Source organism: Vicia villosa, linkage group LG2 (assembly GCF_029867415.1).
Source record: "Vicia villosa cultivar HV-30 ecotype Madison, WI linkage group LG2, Vvil1.0, whole genome shotgun sequence".
Taxonomy (NCBI): Eukaryota; Viridiplantae; Streptophyta; class Magnoliopsida; order Fabales; family Fabaceae; genus Vicia; species Vicia villosa.
The window spans coordinates 134,933,049-134,950,941 of NC_081181.1; the positions used below are offsets into that span (position 1 = coordinate 134,933,049).

At 28.6% G+C, this 17,893-nt stretch overlaps 1 protein-coding gene and 2 long non-coding RNA genes across 4 annotated transcripts; all 3 read left to right on the forward strand.

The window, feature by feature from the left end:
* The first annotated feature begins 8,211 nt into the window (after positions 1-8,211).
* On the forward strand, positions 8,212-9,612 carry LOC131646864 (uncharacterized). Of its 2 annotated transcripts, XR_009297652.1 has the most exons (4): positions 8,212-8,747; positions 8,817-8,937; positions 9,097-9,226; positions 9,316-9,612. It is a non-coding gene; the product is annotated as an uncharacterized LOC131646864 (long non-coding RNA). The 2 variants fall into 2 exon arrangements; XR_009297651.1 differs by having other exon boundaries at positions 8,212-8,937.
* A 161-nt stretch (positions 9,613-9,773) lies between these two features.
* On the forward strand, positions 9,774-11,053 carry LOC131646865 (uncharacterized). The gene is made up of 3 exons (XR_009297653.1): positions 9,774-9,880; positions 9,975-10,081; positions 10,192-11,053. It is a non-coding gene; the product is annotated as an uncharacterized LOC131646865 (long non-coding RNA).
* Positions 11,054-13,492: 2,439 nt separating this feature from the next.
* On the forward strand, positions 13,493-14,740 carry LOC131650074 (pentatricopeptide repeat-containing protein At2g18940, chloroplastic-like). The gene has a single exon (XM_058919815.1). It carries the CDS (start codon positions 13,493-13,495, stop codon positions 14,738-14,740), a length of 1,248 nt encoding a protein of 415 aa, XP_058775798.1.
* The last annotated feature ends 3,153 nt before the right edge of the window (positions 14,741-17,893 follow it).

The window sequence follows — 17,893 nt, forward strand, 5'->3', positions numbered from 1 at the left end:
ATTAATTCATAGTATTGAAGATTCATCTATTAAATTAATTCATAGTATAAAAATTGTATTACTATAATTAATTCATGTATTAAATTATATTAAAAAATATTTAGTTTTTAAGTTGATTGTATTGTAATATTGATTATATTCTTTAACTTATCTGTATGTTGTGTTTATTTCTTTAAGAAATTGAATTAAAATATCTCACTAAAATATTATATTGTATAGGATTAAAAAAGTTTGAAAAAAATGATTTTGTTTTATTTCTTTATTTATTTTATTTTTGCTTTCATTTGTTAATTAAGTGGGGAAGGTCATACCCTCCCACTATAGAAATTTTCTTTTTTTTATTAATTATATTTGATTTATAATTTATAATAAACCAAACAAAATTATAGTTTTTGTTGATAAGATGTTTTGAGTTTATTATTAATTTAAATAGAAATGATTCATGAAAATATTGATATGGTGTAATCAATTTAATAAATAAATAGTTATATTACTATAATTAATTCATAGTATTGAAGATGTTTATATTAAATTACATTAAAAAATTATTCATATTTTTGAGAAATTTTTACAACAAATATTTGAGATCTATAAATATTATTTATTTCGTTAAATAAAATTTATATTCTATGTTCTTTTATTTTATTTTTAAATATCTTAATTGAAATTTATTATATTTTTATTAATATTATAATAATTATTTTTAATAGTGTTAGCTAAATATATTATTATTAATTATTATTAATTCTTATATCATTGTTGCTCATTGTTGCTCTTGAGATTTATGAGACTGTTGTTGACATAAATACATCTATTTTTATTATATTCATTTGTACTAAAATTAATTTAAATTGTAAGTTAAATGCTAAAATTAATATAGTTCAAATAGTTTTATGCTCATAATGTTAAAAATAACTTACTTATTTTAATATATAAATTGAAACATAATAGATTTTCTGATAACCTTAAAAAAACAATATTATAAAACATTTTTTACATTATTGTTTCTCATTAAAAAATTAATAGTATAATTGTAAACATAATTTAAATATATGCAAATAAAAAATCAAATATTAACTATTATTAAATAATACAATTTTATTTCTAATATACCCGTGCGGAGCACGGGTCGACAATCTAGTATTACTACTTTTTGTGTAGTAGGGTGCAGCAGGCCTAAATATCAATATTACTTTTTTCCTTAATTTTGCCATCATTAAATTTTTTTTTATAATTATTTTCAAAGATCAATTTTGTCTTATTACTTTTAGATATTACAATATTCACATTAAATACTTTTTACCATACTCAAAGCAATCTTTTTATTTAATTATCCACCAAATTCAAGCATTAATATAGAAGACTTTTTTACCATATTATAATTACTTTAATTTTGAATTTCATTTTACCTTCCACCCAAGAACATTTGTTTACATTTACGTAAAGTTAAAAAAAATCAATTTGGTTATAACCATTAATGTTTTAGATTTTTACAAAGTATGTTTTTAATAGTTTTTCTTAATAATAGTTGTTTTTAAAACTTATACAATTATCTTTTCGACTATATTTTTTCCAATAATATTTTGATATTTTTAAATTTGTTTAAATTTTTATGACAATGATGATGATTTAAAAATGACGATTTCGATGTTGAAAATAGTATTTTACTAAGATGACAATTTTTATTTTTTTATAACACCAAATTAAAATAATTATAACGGGAACATGAAATGACCGTTCAAAATATTGAATATTAACGAGACTGTCAAATTACTGATCAAAATATTGAACATTAATGGGAACATGAATTTATTGATTAAAATATTTAATTATTATTTTTTCACGGGTACCAGATATTTTTCTATATATTCAATTTTTTTCACGGGTACTAGATATTTTTCTGTACATTCAATTATTTTTTTCACGGGTACCAGACATTTTTCTGTATATATAATTATTATTTTCAACGGATACCAAACATTTTTCTATATATTTAATTATTATTTTTTCACGGGTACCTGAGATTTTTCTATTAAAAAAATATACATCTGAAACAAATATGCGTCCCGTACGAGAACCCGTGCGAATGCACGGGTTTGTTACTAGTTCATATAGAAAAAAGAGGGGAATAAATCATCCAAAAAAAAACGAAAAAGATTGCACAAGACGTGTCAAGCTAAAAACACCATAGAAAATAATATATAATAAAAGAGTCAACAAAAAGCAATCCAAATGTAAAGGGTAAAAGAAAAAAAGTTGAACTTTTTATTCAACTTGAACTTTGTTGGATAGGCTCATCCAATCAAACAATTTTATTCATTATCATGTCATTTTTTAAAATTATTTTATTTTAAAATAAATTAAAAATTTAAATTAATTTAAACTAAAGGTACCAGTACTCATCTACTTATCATGGGTACCTAAGAATTTATCAAAAAAAAAAAAAACTCCCAAAACAACTAAAAATCAACAAGAAATTAAAAAGCAATGATGGAAAAAACTGCAAGAAACAAAAACCTCACCTCTAAAAGGGCTCATGCCATCATAACTGCCATCAACTAAACATATGGCTCAAAGAGAAGCACTAAAATCACTCAAACTTAGGAATCATATAATATATTCTCAAATTGCTATTGATTAAGACTTAATAGAGGGTGATACAGTTGAAGGAAGATACAGTTGAAGCACCTTATCTCATTGCTAGAATGTCATACCAAAGGCAAGAACCTCCTAAGATCAGCCTCCGCCTCTATTTGGCAAAAAATGCCAAATTAACTAAATTGAGATCCCTAACGCCTAGGCCACATTTAATCTTAGGTTTATAGACATTAGACACTTAACCTAAAAAATCTTAAAGTAACCCTACATACCATCCTAAACGAACTTTCTTTGAATCCTAATTAGATTCTTCGAAATCATACAAGCATTTTCTAAAAATACAAGAAAAAATATGAATACAGTTAAGAACATAATTAAGTAAGACCACTTGCCTCCTAGACTAGTTCCATAAATGGAGCCTCTTAAAAAATCAAATAACAAGAGATTCCCAGGTGGCTTCGAGATGGGGGTTAGCCTCCATAGAAAATCCAAAGTACCCTAAATAGAAGAGACACAACTGTATAATGGAGGAAATTATCTTTTGAGTCCATAAAGACAGGATCCACATTAACACTACTAAATTACTCTTAGAAAAATTAACATGAAGGCTCGATGGATAATTATAGACATGGCCTATTATGAAGCAGTTCCTTAAAGAGATTAGAGAAATAATTAAACAGTTCTTTCCTAATCATAGACACATCTTAAATCTAACCATCATCTACTTTAAGAGGTAAAATAACACTCCTCTTGCTTTTTTGAATTCCTCCCTTAAACGTATAATTTGAATACTGAATTTGGGAGCATAAATAAATAAATAAAACTATAGGGGTAACTTTTGACTTAATGGACAAAAGACATATAATTTTAACATTTCAAAGAATTGATCTAAAAAATATTTTCTACAAGAGGTAAATCGGATCTCGCTTATATTGTAGGGGGTGTTGTATATTTAACCAAATAAACAAACATTAAAAATCCTCTATGAACCCATGCCTAATACATGTAAAGAGTAATAATTGTTTTCAATTTTTAGATATGTTTAATTTGGAAATGGATCCCCTCCCGCGGTATGCAACTTGCCCTATATCATGCACATGATCTAACAGCCAACAAATCTTTAAATAGAAATAATTAAATAATACTTGTTGTCATGAAAATCAATCAATGGTGGATATTACCGCAGGATCAACTGCAGGAGAGACACAACAGGAGACAATCATATTTTAATTTTAAATTTTTTCTTCTAAAATTTATTAACCATTGGATAGGGTGCAAAAAGTATAACAGCCCTCATTTGGTAGGAGATGATCCAATTCCTATATTAAAGAGAAATCAATGGTTAATATTATGGCAGGATAAATGGCATGAAAGACTCAGCGATCCATATCCAATTTGGAAGTACATAGAATACAGAAAACTAATTTGGAGGTACATAGAATACAGTAAAAACTAAAGTATTTTATTAAAATACAATTCAGTTAGTACAAGCACAAGAGTTTGAATGTGAGATTTTTTTTACTTTTATACTTAAAAATGTGTGAGTCTAATCATTAGTCTAAAGAGACGTGGAACATAAACACAAGAATGTTATATCCTCTATATATATTACGATTATCAAACGTATGCTAAACGTCTATCATTATAAAACAAAAACGTTAATCTTAATCTTAATATATATAAATGGAAGGTTGTCATGATGGCAACCCTACCCATGTCAACCTGATAACAACTCTAAACATAAATCCTAATTTTGATTTTACTAATTTGACCTTACACCCTAATTTTAATTTTACTAATTTAACCCTACATTAAGAATAAATATAATAATAATAATAAAACCAATAATAATATATATATATATATATATATATATATATATATATATATATATATATATATATATATATATATATATATTGTCACAATCTTAAATTTATTTGTTATTAAATTGACACAATATTAATAATTAAAATAATTATAATTATAACAACTACAATATTAATTAAAAATAATAGTAATCATAACAAAAATAATATTAATAATAATTAAAATTATATATATATATATATATATATATATATATATATATATATATATATATATATATATATATATATATATATATATATATATATATATATATATATCCCCCAAAAAAACTTAATTCAAATTCTTATTAAGAAAAAAGAAATAGTTCATACATTAAAAAATTATTATGTTATAAATTCATTTGGTAAATACATTTTTTAATAATATTGTAAAATAATACATTTTTTTTAATAATATTGTAAGATGATATTTCCACATCATATAAAAGTTTTAGGTGTCACTCTCAAATGCTTCACTCTTAATATAATGGTACTTTTTTTCACTCCATATGTTTATTTAATATATTTATTTTTGTTTATATACATTTTATGTTTATATTTTTATGCTAGTTCACAAGAATAAATTGTATTAAAATTATTAATTGTTGTAATGATATCGTCATTTATTTTAGTCTGTGGTTTTAGAAGGTATATATACTTAAGCTAACTCACAAGAATATATTAAAATATGTTATATATATGTGTATTAGATTAATTTTTTAAATGTCAATTTAAACAAAAATTTCTAAATTTTTCAATACTTTATATAAAATCAAGCATATAAATTAAATTTATAACTATTTATTAATATTTTAAAATTCAAAGAAATAAATATATACATATTTTAAATTTTATTCACATAAAACTTTTATTCTCATTCAATTTTATTAGATATGAATATTGTAACTTAATAACTTTTAATAATAAATGTGTAACAACTCTTAATAGCATGTCTGATAATAATAATTATTTTTATTTATTTTTAAATAAATTTATTACATAAACCTTTAAAATACTATTTTTATATTATCATTTATATGTGACTATTCACTAACTTATAACATTGATAAAAAAAATTAATTAAAAAATTGATTAATTATTATTTTATTAATTCGAAATAAATTTATAACTTATTCCTTTAATTGGAAATAAATTTATAACTTAAACCTTTTATTAATTATTATTTATATGTGACCATTCACTAAATTATACATTAATGTAAAATTTTAATTAATAAATTGATTGCTTATTATTTTCATTAATTGTTAATTTTTCATCCATGATTTTTATTGTATATATAAATATGTGATTCTGAGCCATCTTTACTTTCTTAAAAAAAAAAAACACTTTAGTCTTTATTTTGTAATATTCTTTTTGTTTCTCTTTGCAATGTCAAGGTTTTGAAGATTTATAAGAGATATCTATTGGAAGGCCGATTCATATGCGAATTTTTTTTTATCACTTTTATGTTTTATATTCCTTATTCATTTTCTTTTGATCTTCGACATCATAATTTTGAATCTCTTTTGAAATGGATTGTGTTAAAGAAAATAGTTTGATGATTCTAATATTAATTATATATGAATGTTGTAGAAAATAGTTTAACGATTCTTATATTATATATAACCAACACTATTGTGAAGCTTCTTCAATAAGGTATGTACGCTTTTTTCTCCTGATTGCTTTTATATGAATTTTAATGTGTAAATTATAAAATTAATAGTTGTGTACTTCTCTTCAATCAAACAGTTAATCACATATTTGAAGAACTCTGAAGTAGCTGCTGAACATAGAACATGATGAAAAGGTAGCGTTTGGAGTATTTTCATTTAGAATATCTAATGATCATGTCATTTATTGGAGATAGTAAAGGATTGTTTTTATCTTAATGCTACTAAAAAAAATTTCGTTATTATTTTTTCTTTTCAATTTAACATGTGAATTAACAACAAACATTTTTTTTACATAATTTGGAATAATTTTATTAAGGTTCGTTGCTTAAGTCTTTTTTTAAATAATTTTATAAAGGTTTATTGTTTAAGTTTCTTTTGCCTCATATCCTTTCATGTTTTTGCGTTAAGAACGAGAATACTAATGATATTAGAATTATAAAGGTTTATTTAATTTATTTTTGTTATTAAATAAATTATTTTAATAGATAAAATGATTTATACAATAAAATGTATAATTTCTTATAAATAAAAGTCTACATAATTTATATATGTAAGTAGATATAACAAGAATTTGTGTAATTAATTAACCTTACATATTATATACTAAAAAAGTATAAGTATTTTAGACATTGTAACCTTTAATTCGAAAAAAGTAAGACGGTGGATCTAAATTATTATTTGTTAATTGAAAGTTGTTAACTAATATTTTCCCGATGTCTTCTATACAATCATAGAGAGAATATAAACAAAAAAAATATCATTCTTTCAGGTTCAATGCCAAACTATCTAACTACAATATAATAAAAGACTAAAGTTTATTCATAATAGAAAATAAAATGCATTATAATATTTAATAAATATATGGTCTAAAAAAGAAATTTGGAATTAATACTATAAATTGCTTTTGTTAATATACATTATAAATCGGAATTATTTTATAAAATTTTCTAAAACATAGTCTACTCACTATCTCATATATTATGTATGGAAGAACTACTAAAATAACAACTTTAATAAAAAAAGTTATTAATAATAAAAATTATAATATAAATACAAAATATAGGATTTTAGATAAAATATATTAAAATATTATATGATTTCTCTTTAAGGATCAAATTTGATATATCAAATTTAAAAATAATCAAATTTATAAGTTAAAACAATAAAAATTCTCATACTTCTAAATATTATTCTTAATTTTAAATAAACAAAAATTAAATATAATATTTTTAGTATATTTTATAACATATTTAATCACTATACTAAATTATATATATTTTTATAAAATATTTAACCTATATATTTTAATTACACCCGTGCAACGCACGGGTAATTTACCTAGTTCTAGGAAAGAACATCAATTCTTATCCCTAATTAACTCTAGCTAGTTTACATATAACAAAAAATATATATATATATATATATATATATATATATATATATATATATATATATATATATATATATATATATATATATATATATATATATATATATATATATATATACTACTACACGCTATACATGCGGTAAATTAGATCTGCAGCAAATTGTTGTTTAAATGGTTTGTTATTAATCGTTGAATATATATCCACATGCACTAGCGCGGACCTTCTTAAGAACACATGATGGCGATGGCCACCCAACAATTAAAAAAAAAAATCCCACTATGGTTAAAAAAAAAATACAAACAACCAGCATATATCTAACTATGTTTTTTCGTTGATAAAATTTAGTTTACAAAATAAAGAAACAAAAAAACAAAAAAAATTCAAGATATAAATGTAAAATTTGACATGTCTATAAAATAGAAAACAGTTTTTTTTATTGTTTACAAGCAACACATATTTAACAATTATTTTTTTTCTACTTCTATTGATGCTTCTGGCCAACATATGTCTCCGTAGAATATCGCACAATTCTTAAATACTAGCTTACAAATCTATTATATTTTATTGATGAGGTTTGTTATGTTTGTCACAAGGCGTGTTGGATACATTTAAGGAACACATCATTTACTGTAAGGAGTTTTTAGGATTTAAATATCAGCATGTTTTGTTAAGGATGTCTTATCTATCATATAAGAAAAGTCTACCATTTGGGACTTTCTTAGACTATCCACATCAGCAACTCTTCTATGGTTGATCCACATCAGCCTCCTCAAAACAGCCTCAATCGTTCTTCAATTTCCACTCTCTTCATCGTAACTGTCCTTCAACCGTTCTCTTCCAAATTCTCAAAACGGTTCTCAAATCATTTTTCCTCATAACTGCCCTTCAACCATCCTCTTCCAAATTCTCAAACCGTTTACAATCCACAATCCATTGCGTATCTGTTTTTTATGGCAGATTCTCCGCTCTCCTATTTTTCTCTTTCTCACTAACAATTCTGATTCTCGATCCTGATATTTTGCTTCCTTCCATTGCTTGCGCTTCCGCTGCTTCCTCCAAAGGCGTCGAGGTTTTTTTACTTTCTTTCTTCTTCTTTGATTTCATCTTCCTGTATGGTGTCTGCGGCTGCGTCGATCTTGGCCGGAAGGATGATGCTCGCGGTGATTGGTTTCGCTTTCTCACGACCCTTCAGAGTTGTCGGGTTTAATTAAACGGTGAGTGGTTATGTGAACAATGGGGTTGTGATTCAAATCTTACTGATGTACGTTTTTTATTTTCAATAGGTTCTCGATGTCAATACAGAAGCTTGATCTGCAGACAAATCATGATACATAACGTATCCAACCCAAAACGCGAAAGAGATTTGAAGAAAATACCGGTCTGTTATGGGAGCACAAAATCGAGGTACGTTGTTTATCTCTTCTTCTTATCACTCGAATTGTTGTGTTAATGGTGGAATCGATGAGATAGGTGTGTATCGGTTTCGATTGTTCAAACAGTGGTTCTGGACTTATATTTTGATCTATTTACTGAGCTATGGTTTATTTTTCTTATTGCTAATAGATTTAATTAAAAATCATAGTGAAAATATCAACCACAAAATACAGCAAGAATCAATCAGATGCACAATTCAATTTTATTTAGATTCAAACACAATAAAGCAGAGCAACAATAATTCGAGTGAATTTTACAGGTACTTATTTATGTTTTCTGTTATTCCCTTTCTCCTTCTGAAGTATGTTTGATTCTGATTTTTGCTTAACTTTTCCTTGATTGTTGAAGGGAAGGGTTCAAAATAACTCAATACGAAATTGGAATTTCATCACAATAAAGATGAAACTCTCAATTAGCAGAGGTTGCCCTTAGTGAGGGTATGCACTTAGCTTCTGCTGGTACGTTCGGGTTGTCTTCTTTGTGTATGCACTTAGCTTCTGTAGGTACGTTCGAGTTGTCTATTTTATGTCCCCGGAGCGTAACACTTGCAGTCACAGGACTTTTTATAGTGCAATGTGATTAGGGTTAGGGATGGTGAGACCGTGGCATTAAGTTTGAATTCTTGACTTTTCTTTTAACTCCCAATTCCGTTTGTGCAGTATATATTTGCATGATTTTAGTCGATTTACTTGATTTTGATTTTTTTGAATTCTGATATCTGACTCTAGGAAGTTGGAAATATTCTCCATTATCTCATTTGTTTAATTTTAGTTTGTTATTGAAGTTTTGTTTCCTTTTTCCAGAAGAAAGAAATTCACCTACGCAACGGGCAGTATTTGAATATCTTAAAGGGAGAGTGTTAGATGTATATCCTAAATATAAGAAAGAAGCTAAGGATCATCTATCAAAAGTTGTAAGCGGGACTGAATTATTAGTTTATGTGATTTACTGTTTTTTCATTCATGTTTAAGTGATTTATTTTAACTGTTGCTTTATATGTGGTTCAGGTTAAGTTGAATCCATTAGAAGAAACACTCCTTCCCCTTTTCAACGAAATAACTGAGTCATATCAGATCCTAATATCTTCGGAAGGTCTTCAGAACAAGAAAGAATGGTAACATGTCTAAAAATCACATGGAGTGATTTTTTGTTTTGTTTTCCTTTATTTTTCATGCCGCTATTTATAGAATGACCTATATCGATGAAATTGATCTTCTTTTTTAGACCATATAGTTCTGGCGGGAAGGTGATATACTTTATAAGCTTCATCATCCAAATGTGGTGGAATTTTATGGGGTAGTTCAAGATGGACTAAGAGGAACAATGGCAACTGTCACGAAGTTCACAATGGATCTGAAAATGCCTTAGACAAACAAGGTTACCAAGTTCCCTTGACAATTTTGGTTGATAAAGAAAGGAACAAAGCTGTGTATGCTGAGTCAGGTAATGATTTTGTTGATGCTCTTTTAAGCTTTTTAACATTACCTTTAGGGACAGTCATAGCTTCAGGTCCTGCGAATAGTTCAGGAACAACAAATACGGCGGGTCCTTCACCAAGGTCAGCACCCTTGACTCATACTCCTAGAGATGCTATTTCAATGCCTGCTTTGCCTCATAATGGCAATTCTTCAAAGCCTCTAATGATGTTTGGCACTGATGGCACCGAGATTCTTACGTCACCTTCAAACCATAAAAATTTAACATTGATGCTGAATAAATTTGTTTCTTTTTTGTCAGTGCATTGAGGTATATACAGTTGACAATGAAGAACAAGGAGTCGGATGAAAAATTGTGTTTTCTGAATCTTGCTTTTTGATTTTATGGTTTACTTTATGCCTTTTGATGTATAGGGTTCGGTTTATTCTTTTTAATTCTATAGGTTTGGATGAAGAATGGCTGAAGGTGTTAACTTTCCATAGGAATGGGTGCGCGTATCAACCGAAGGTGTTAACTTTCCCGTTGGTGCATTTGCATCCCTTTTCTATTCTGTTGTTACTACTGACATATATGGTTTCAAATGTTATACCCTATCAAATGAAAAGGGAATATTGAATGCATTAGGTTTGCGTACACTTACATCAATCCGGTATAACACAAGTTGTTGTGGAGCAGGCACTGCTGCTGATACAAAGGCATTAACAGGTATCGATAATAATGCATACATCTCATATAGGGCAATAAAGTAAGCAAGCAAATGGAAGCGGCATATTTGGTTATTCAAGGTATATGACTACAGAACAGTTGATGGAAGTAGCATATTTGGTTATTCAACGCCTTTCGGTGACATCTATTTGGCTCTTCGATATGGTGACATCTATGTTGGGTCATATATTGTTCGGTCCTATATTGATCTGTCAACGATAATCTGGAACATCAATCTAATGTTTATTTCTATTTGCAGAGTGGTAAATCAATTAGAAAAAGGGAAGACAGAGTGCTGAAGAAAAAACTTCCATTGGTCGTAGGAAGACATCGGCTGCCCTGTCAATTCGTGGGAGACCACCACATCCATCAAACTCAGATTCATAAACTGCTACCATGAGTAAATTTTTGAACATAACTTTTAAAATTGATAGTGTTTGTCTATGATCATAGAAACGTTGGTTAAACAATTAGGATTTTAATAAAAAGGAGAATTTAAGCTGCATAGTTTCACTCAAGGTTTGAAGTCGTCGTCGCAGTAACAGCTGCGTTACAATATGTTAATACTGTTTAAAACTATGTCCAACAGGACCATGCGTTAGTAGAATTTTGCCTTAATTATTTTGATTTATAGCCGGACCGTGCATTTCTAACAAGACCATGCATTTCAAAAGCTATTTTCAGATGAGCTTTTCCAGTTTGGTTAGAGCAATAATTTGAGAATGGAGATATGGATTCTTGAGTAAGAGACAGGAGATATGCATTTCAAAAGCTATTTTCAGATGAGTTTTTCAAGTTTATGGCTTTAGCAAGTTTATTTTAGCAATCTCACTAACCAGTTAAATCCAGGTATTAATCTCATCCTACAACTTCTGAATGAAAATCATGCTTCAGAAAATGCAATGCCAGATGTAATTGAAGCTTCTCCTATTGATTCAACTTTTATTGAGGATGAAAAAGTAGAAAATGATGATAGTAGTAGAGGAAATAATGCTTGCAGCTCGGAACTTTTAAGCCACGCAGCTGGTGTTGGACCTGATGACAACTTAGTGACATCATTTGCAGTTCTCAGGGATTGTATTTCATATGAAAATGTTTAAGAACATTCAGATATTGCAAGGAGTGTCTCAAATACAGAAACGTCACTACCAGAGTCATCATGTCATGAGAATCTTGATGTGCAGAGTTATGACGCTAATGAATTGAATGCTTCGGCGATTGCCAACTGTTCTAGAATCACAGAATCAGAAATTGAAAGGGAGGAAACTGATCTGGAATCAAAACGTGCCATCGATGACTTACAGGACACTCTGCTCGAAATCCTTCCAATGATTGTCACATTGCTTCTGTTTCAGAGCTCAATGCATCCGAGTCCCATGGCACTGGTAAGGTATTTACTGTATTGAAAATGCCATGGAAAGGTATTAGTAATAATTATAGAGATAAGAATTTTAGCTTCTCTTCTCAAAGATGCACTTATTTATGCATACATCGTGCATTGCATAAAACTTTGGGTAATTTTATATATAAAAAACTTTATAGAAGAACAATTTAATTCACTAAAAAACTCCTTCTGATGCTAATAGTGTAATACTAAAATGTATTATCGATATTTTGGAGTTAGGATAGTTCTGACCATTTTTTCTTTATTCATTTTTCTAAAATTGTAAAATCAGTGATATAAATTTCCACATCTACATTCTTTGTAGAAAATTAGAACATGGCCAATTTCTAACTATTCTCTTATGCTTTATGTCAGATGAATCAACAGTTACAGTGGAGTGCAACACTAGAAGCCTGGCACTTGAAGAGGCAACAAATACATTCCTTTTTACAGTTCTATCATCCATGATATAGCATATCAAGCTGCAACGATAGCAATAGAAAACGAATGCTCAGGTCCATTCGAAGGTTCTGAACCAACCGTAACTTTATTGGGGAAACCCGACCTTGACAGAAAGGAAGGATATTCGCAGACGACCTATTGGCAAGTGTAGTGTAAAAACTCCAAAGAGTAGACCAAAGAGTGTGGAAACTGTCATTAAAATTGTTTCTGACAAGACGGAGAATGATGTAAATATTGATGAGTCTTTCACAAAGATCTGAACCACTTCTGAATTGATGAAACTGTAATTGATTCTCGAGTTTGGCCTAGAACTTCTTATATGGCTAAGTTTCGGTTATTATTATTATTATTATTATTTATTTGAGATTATGTGGATTGATATGTTCTTTGTATGGCGTATTTTCCAATAGGAGCTTATGAGTATGGATTTTCTTTTTGTTAAGGCACAATCTTTGGTTGAGACAAAAGATAATTCTGCAATAGCATCACATGGTGCTAGATTTTTATTTCTTGGATATGTTGCCAAGATGTGATTTTATGATCATAAGAGTTTCCGCATCTAAGCTGTTTGATATAATTCCTGTTGAGGAATATTCACTTGATGTTAAGGCTTGCACTACTGTTCTTCACGCTTATGCTCGAACCGGGAAGTATAAACGGGCTATTGAGATCTTTGAGAAGATGAAGCAGACTGGTTTTGATCCAACTTTGGTTACTTACAATGTTATGCTTTATGTATATGGAAAAATGGGGTGGTCTTGGAATGTAATTTTGGAGATGTTGGATGAGATGAAGAGTAAAGGGCTTGAGTTTGATGAGTTTACGTGTAGCACTGTGATATCGGCTTGTGGGAGAGAGGGTATGCTTGATGAAGCAAGGAAGTTTTTTGCTGATTTGAAATCGAGTGGATATAAACCTGGAACCGTTGTGTATAACGCTATGCTGCATGTTTTCGGGAAGGCTGGAGTTTATGTAGAGGCTTTGAACATCTTGAAAGAAATGGAGGATAATCACTGTGTGCTAGATGCCATTACTTATAACGAGCTTGTGGCAGCCTATGTAAGAGCCGGGTTTCATGACAAGGGTGCTGCTGTCATTGATACAATGGCAAGCAGAGGAGTTATGCCGGATGCTATAACTTACACCACTATAATAAATGGCTACCATAAATTGGGAAACGAGGACAAGGCTTTAAAGGTGTTTGGTCGAATGAAGGAGTTGGGCTGTGTTCCGAACATAAGCACATACAATTCTGTTCTTGCAATGCTAGGCAAAATGTCGAGACCAGAAGACATGATTAATCTTCTCCGTGAAATGAAATTGAATGGATGTCCTCCTGATCGTATAACGTGGAACACAATGCTTGGTGTATGTGGTGCGAAGGGTAAGCAAAAATATGTTAACCAGGTTTTAAGGGAAATGAAAATTTATGGATTTGAGCCTAGCAAAGACACGTTCAATACATTAATTAGTACCTATGGACGGTGTGGATCTGAAGTTGATGTTGCCAAAATGTACGGCGAAATGATTACGGTAGGCTTTACTCCATGCATGACCACATACAATGCTCTTCTTAACGCACTTGCTAGGCGAGGTGATTGGAAAGCGGCAGAGTCTATCATTTCTGACATGCAGAATAAGGGCTTTAAGCCGAACAAAACTTCGTACTCGCTTTTGCTTCATTGTTACTCTAACGCTGTTGTCAATGAGTTTTTTCTTTTGTATGTTTTTTTTATCAGTGATGTCAAACAAAATCTTGAGTTCAATTACAATTGTTGTCAATGAGTTTTTTTTATCATTCTTTTGTATGGTTGATTTCATAAGTAACCTGTTTATTGGATAGGTCATTAGATATTCAGTTACTGATGCATGACACAATATTTGGAAGATACCATGAATATGTCTAACTAAAGTGAGGTTTTACATGATGAATTTTATGGATGGTGGAGAATTTTTGTGTGTGTTTTTGGCACTAGGGGCTGATCAAAATATTAAATATTAACGGGAACAAATTTGGAATATTAACGGGAATACGGAGTTACTGATCAAAATAATGAATATTAGCGGAAACATGAAGTAACTGATTAAAATACCGACTATTAACGGGAACATGAAGTTATTGAATAAAATATTCAATATTAACGAGAACATGAGTTACTGATCAAAATATTGAATATTAACGGAAACATGAAGTTACTGATCGAAATATCGAATATTAAGGGAAAAATAATATTTATTAATCAATATATCTCAAACTTTAGCCCAACCTATTAAAAAGAAATTTCTATATTTTACACATTTATTTTTAGGATATTTACTTATACAATAATATTTATATTGAACAAAATAACATTTTCCCTATCATCTTTTATTTCCCTCAATCACAATGCGCGAAAACGACGGGTACCCGTGCGAACGCACGGGTAATAAAAATATAGAATATTAACGGGAACATGAAATTTCTGATAAAAATATTGAATATTAACGGGAACAAGAAGATATTGATCAAAATATTGAATATTAATGACAACATGAAGTTGTTGATCAAATCATTGAATATTAATGAGAACATGAACTTACTGATCAAAAGATTGAATATTAACGGGAACATGAAGTTATTAATTCAAATATTGAATATTAACTAGAACCGAATGTTGAAATTTTTATCAACTATATAGATACTATCAAATTTACAACATTCCACTCATGTTAATAAGCAGTTCTTTCTGATGTTTCAAATGCTATTGAAATATTTCATGATATTAACGGGAACATGAAGTTAGTGATCAAAATAATTGATACTAACGGAAATATTAAATTACTTATCAAAATATTGAATATTAACGAGAACATGAAGTTACTGATCAAAATATTGAATAATAAAGGAAACACGAATTTACTAATAACGGGAACATAAAGTTATTGACAAAAATATTGAATATTAACATGAACATTAAGTTACTGATCAAAATATTAATATTAGCGAAAACATTAAATTACTAATCAAAATATTAAATATTAACGGGAACATGAAGTTACCTTTACTGATAATTTTTTTGAATATTAACGGGAATAAATTTGAAATATTAACTAAAACATGAAGTTATTAATCAAAATAATTAATATTAACGGGAACACGGACTTACTGATCAAAATAATGAATATTAACGGGAACATGAAGTTACTTATCAAAATATTAAATATTAACGGGAACAGATTTGGAATATTAACGGGAATACGGAGTTACTGATCAAAATAATGAATATTAGCGGGAACATGAAGTTACCAAAATATTGACTATTAATGGGAACATGAAGTTACTGAATAAAATATTCAATATTTACGAGAATGTGAGTTACTGATCAAAATATTAAATATTAACGGGAACATGAAGTTATTGATCGAAATATTGAATATTCACGGGAAAATAATGTTTTTTAATCAGTATATCCCAAACTTTGACCCAACCTATTGAAAAGAAATTTCTATATTTTACAAATTTATTTTTAGGATATTTACTTCTACAATAATATCTATATTGAAGAAAATAACACTTTCCCTATCATCTTTTATTTTCCTCAATCACAATGCGCGGAAACGACGGGTACCCGTGCGAACGCACGGGTAAGACACTAGTTTGATATATTTCAGCGTGTCGTTTGCCAATTTTTTGACTGATCCGCACGAGAGAAGGTTGACACCTAAGCCAACATATGTCTTGTGTACGGATGGGTAGAAAGAAAACATGCGTGTGTAGACGTGATTGGGATTTTCTTACTGGTGGGACTGAAGAATGAAGGTTCTACTGTGGTACAAGCAACTCTCAAAATCGTTTCAAGTAAAGTTGCAAAATATGAAAAAACGTGTTATGAGAATCTACATATTTTTATACTATTTGTCTTTGATATTTTTGATTTTTCAACACCAAAAGCAATAGATCTTTTAAAAAAAACTCTAAAAACTCGTGAATAGTAATTTTGTATCTATTAGAACAACTTATACAAAAATAGGATAGTGACGCAAAAATAGTGAACTTTTTATTATATTAATATAAAAAGTATTTACAATTTCAACATTTAATTTATAATATATTTAGATAGTTAAAAAAAAAAGTTATGAATGGTAAATAAGGTTGACTGCACATAAATTAAACGTGCATAAAATAAGTAAATTTGTGTCGAATAAACTTTGATGATTGAATTCATTGGTGTGGAATTTAAAAGTTACTTCTATGGTAAACATAAGAGATAAAACAAACTATAGTATCATATTGTGACTCAATCTAAAATAAACTATAGTATCATATGTGACTCAAATTTTTGTTTTTTCAATTTCAATAAGTTATGTATTAATCTCAAGAAAGGAAACAAAACAAATAGAATTACCCCTTTAAGCAAGTAAGAGGTAAAATATATTCTAATAATAATAATTACAAGCCGAAGAAGAAATGTTAACTGTCCTAAATCATTTCTACAAGCTAAGAATAATAGAGCTATAACATTCGTCAAAGTAAAAAACATAACCTTTAAATAATATAGCGTTTCTCACCACCCATAGGTTTCACAAAACCGCGAGCCAAATAACCCCGACAGTTAATCTTTCGTCTTTTGCTTTAATTTTTTCAAAGTGATCTGAGAATCTCTTCAGCTCCACAATTGTCAGCTTATCCGATATTCCTAGCCACTGTCCTATTTTACTCCAAATTCTGTTAGTGAACATACAATCATCAAACAAATGACTGGAAGTCTCCATATAATTAAAACATAACACACAACTACAATCGCTATTGTCTAACAAAATACATCTACTCTTCAATTGATCCCGAGTCGGTAACCTGTCCAGAATGAATCTCCAAGCAAAAATGGCTACTTTTGAAGCAACTTTCAAATCCCACATAAAATTCAGACTTTTTGGAATACCTGGTGTCATACCCCAAAA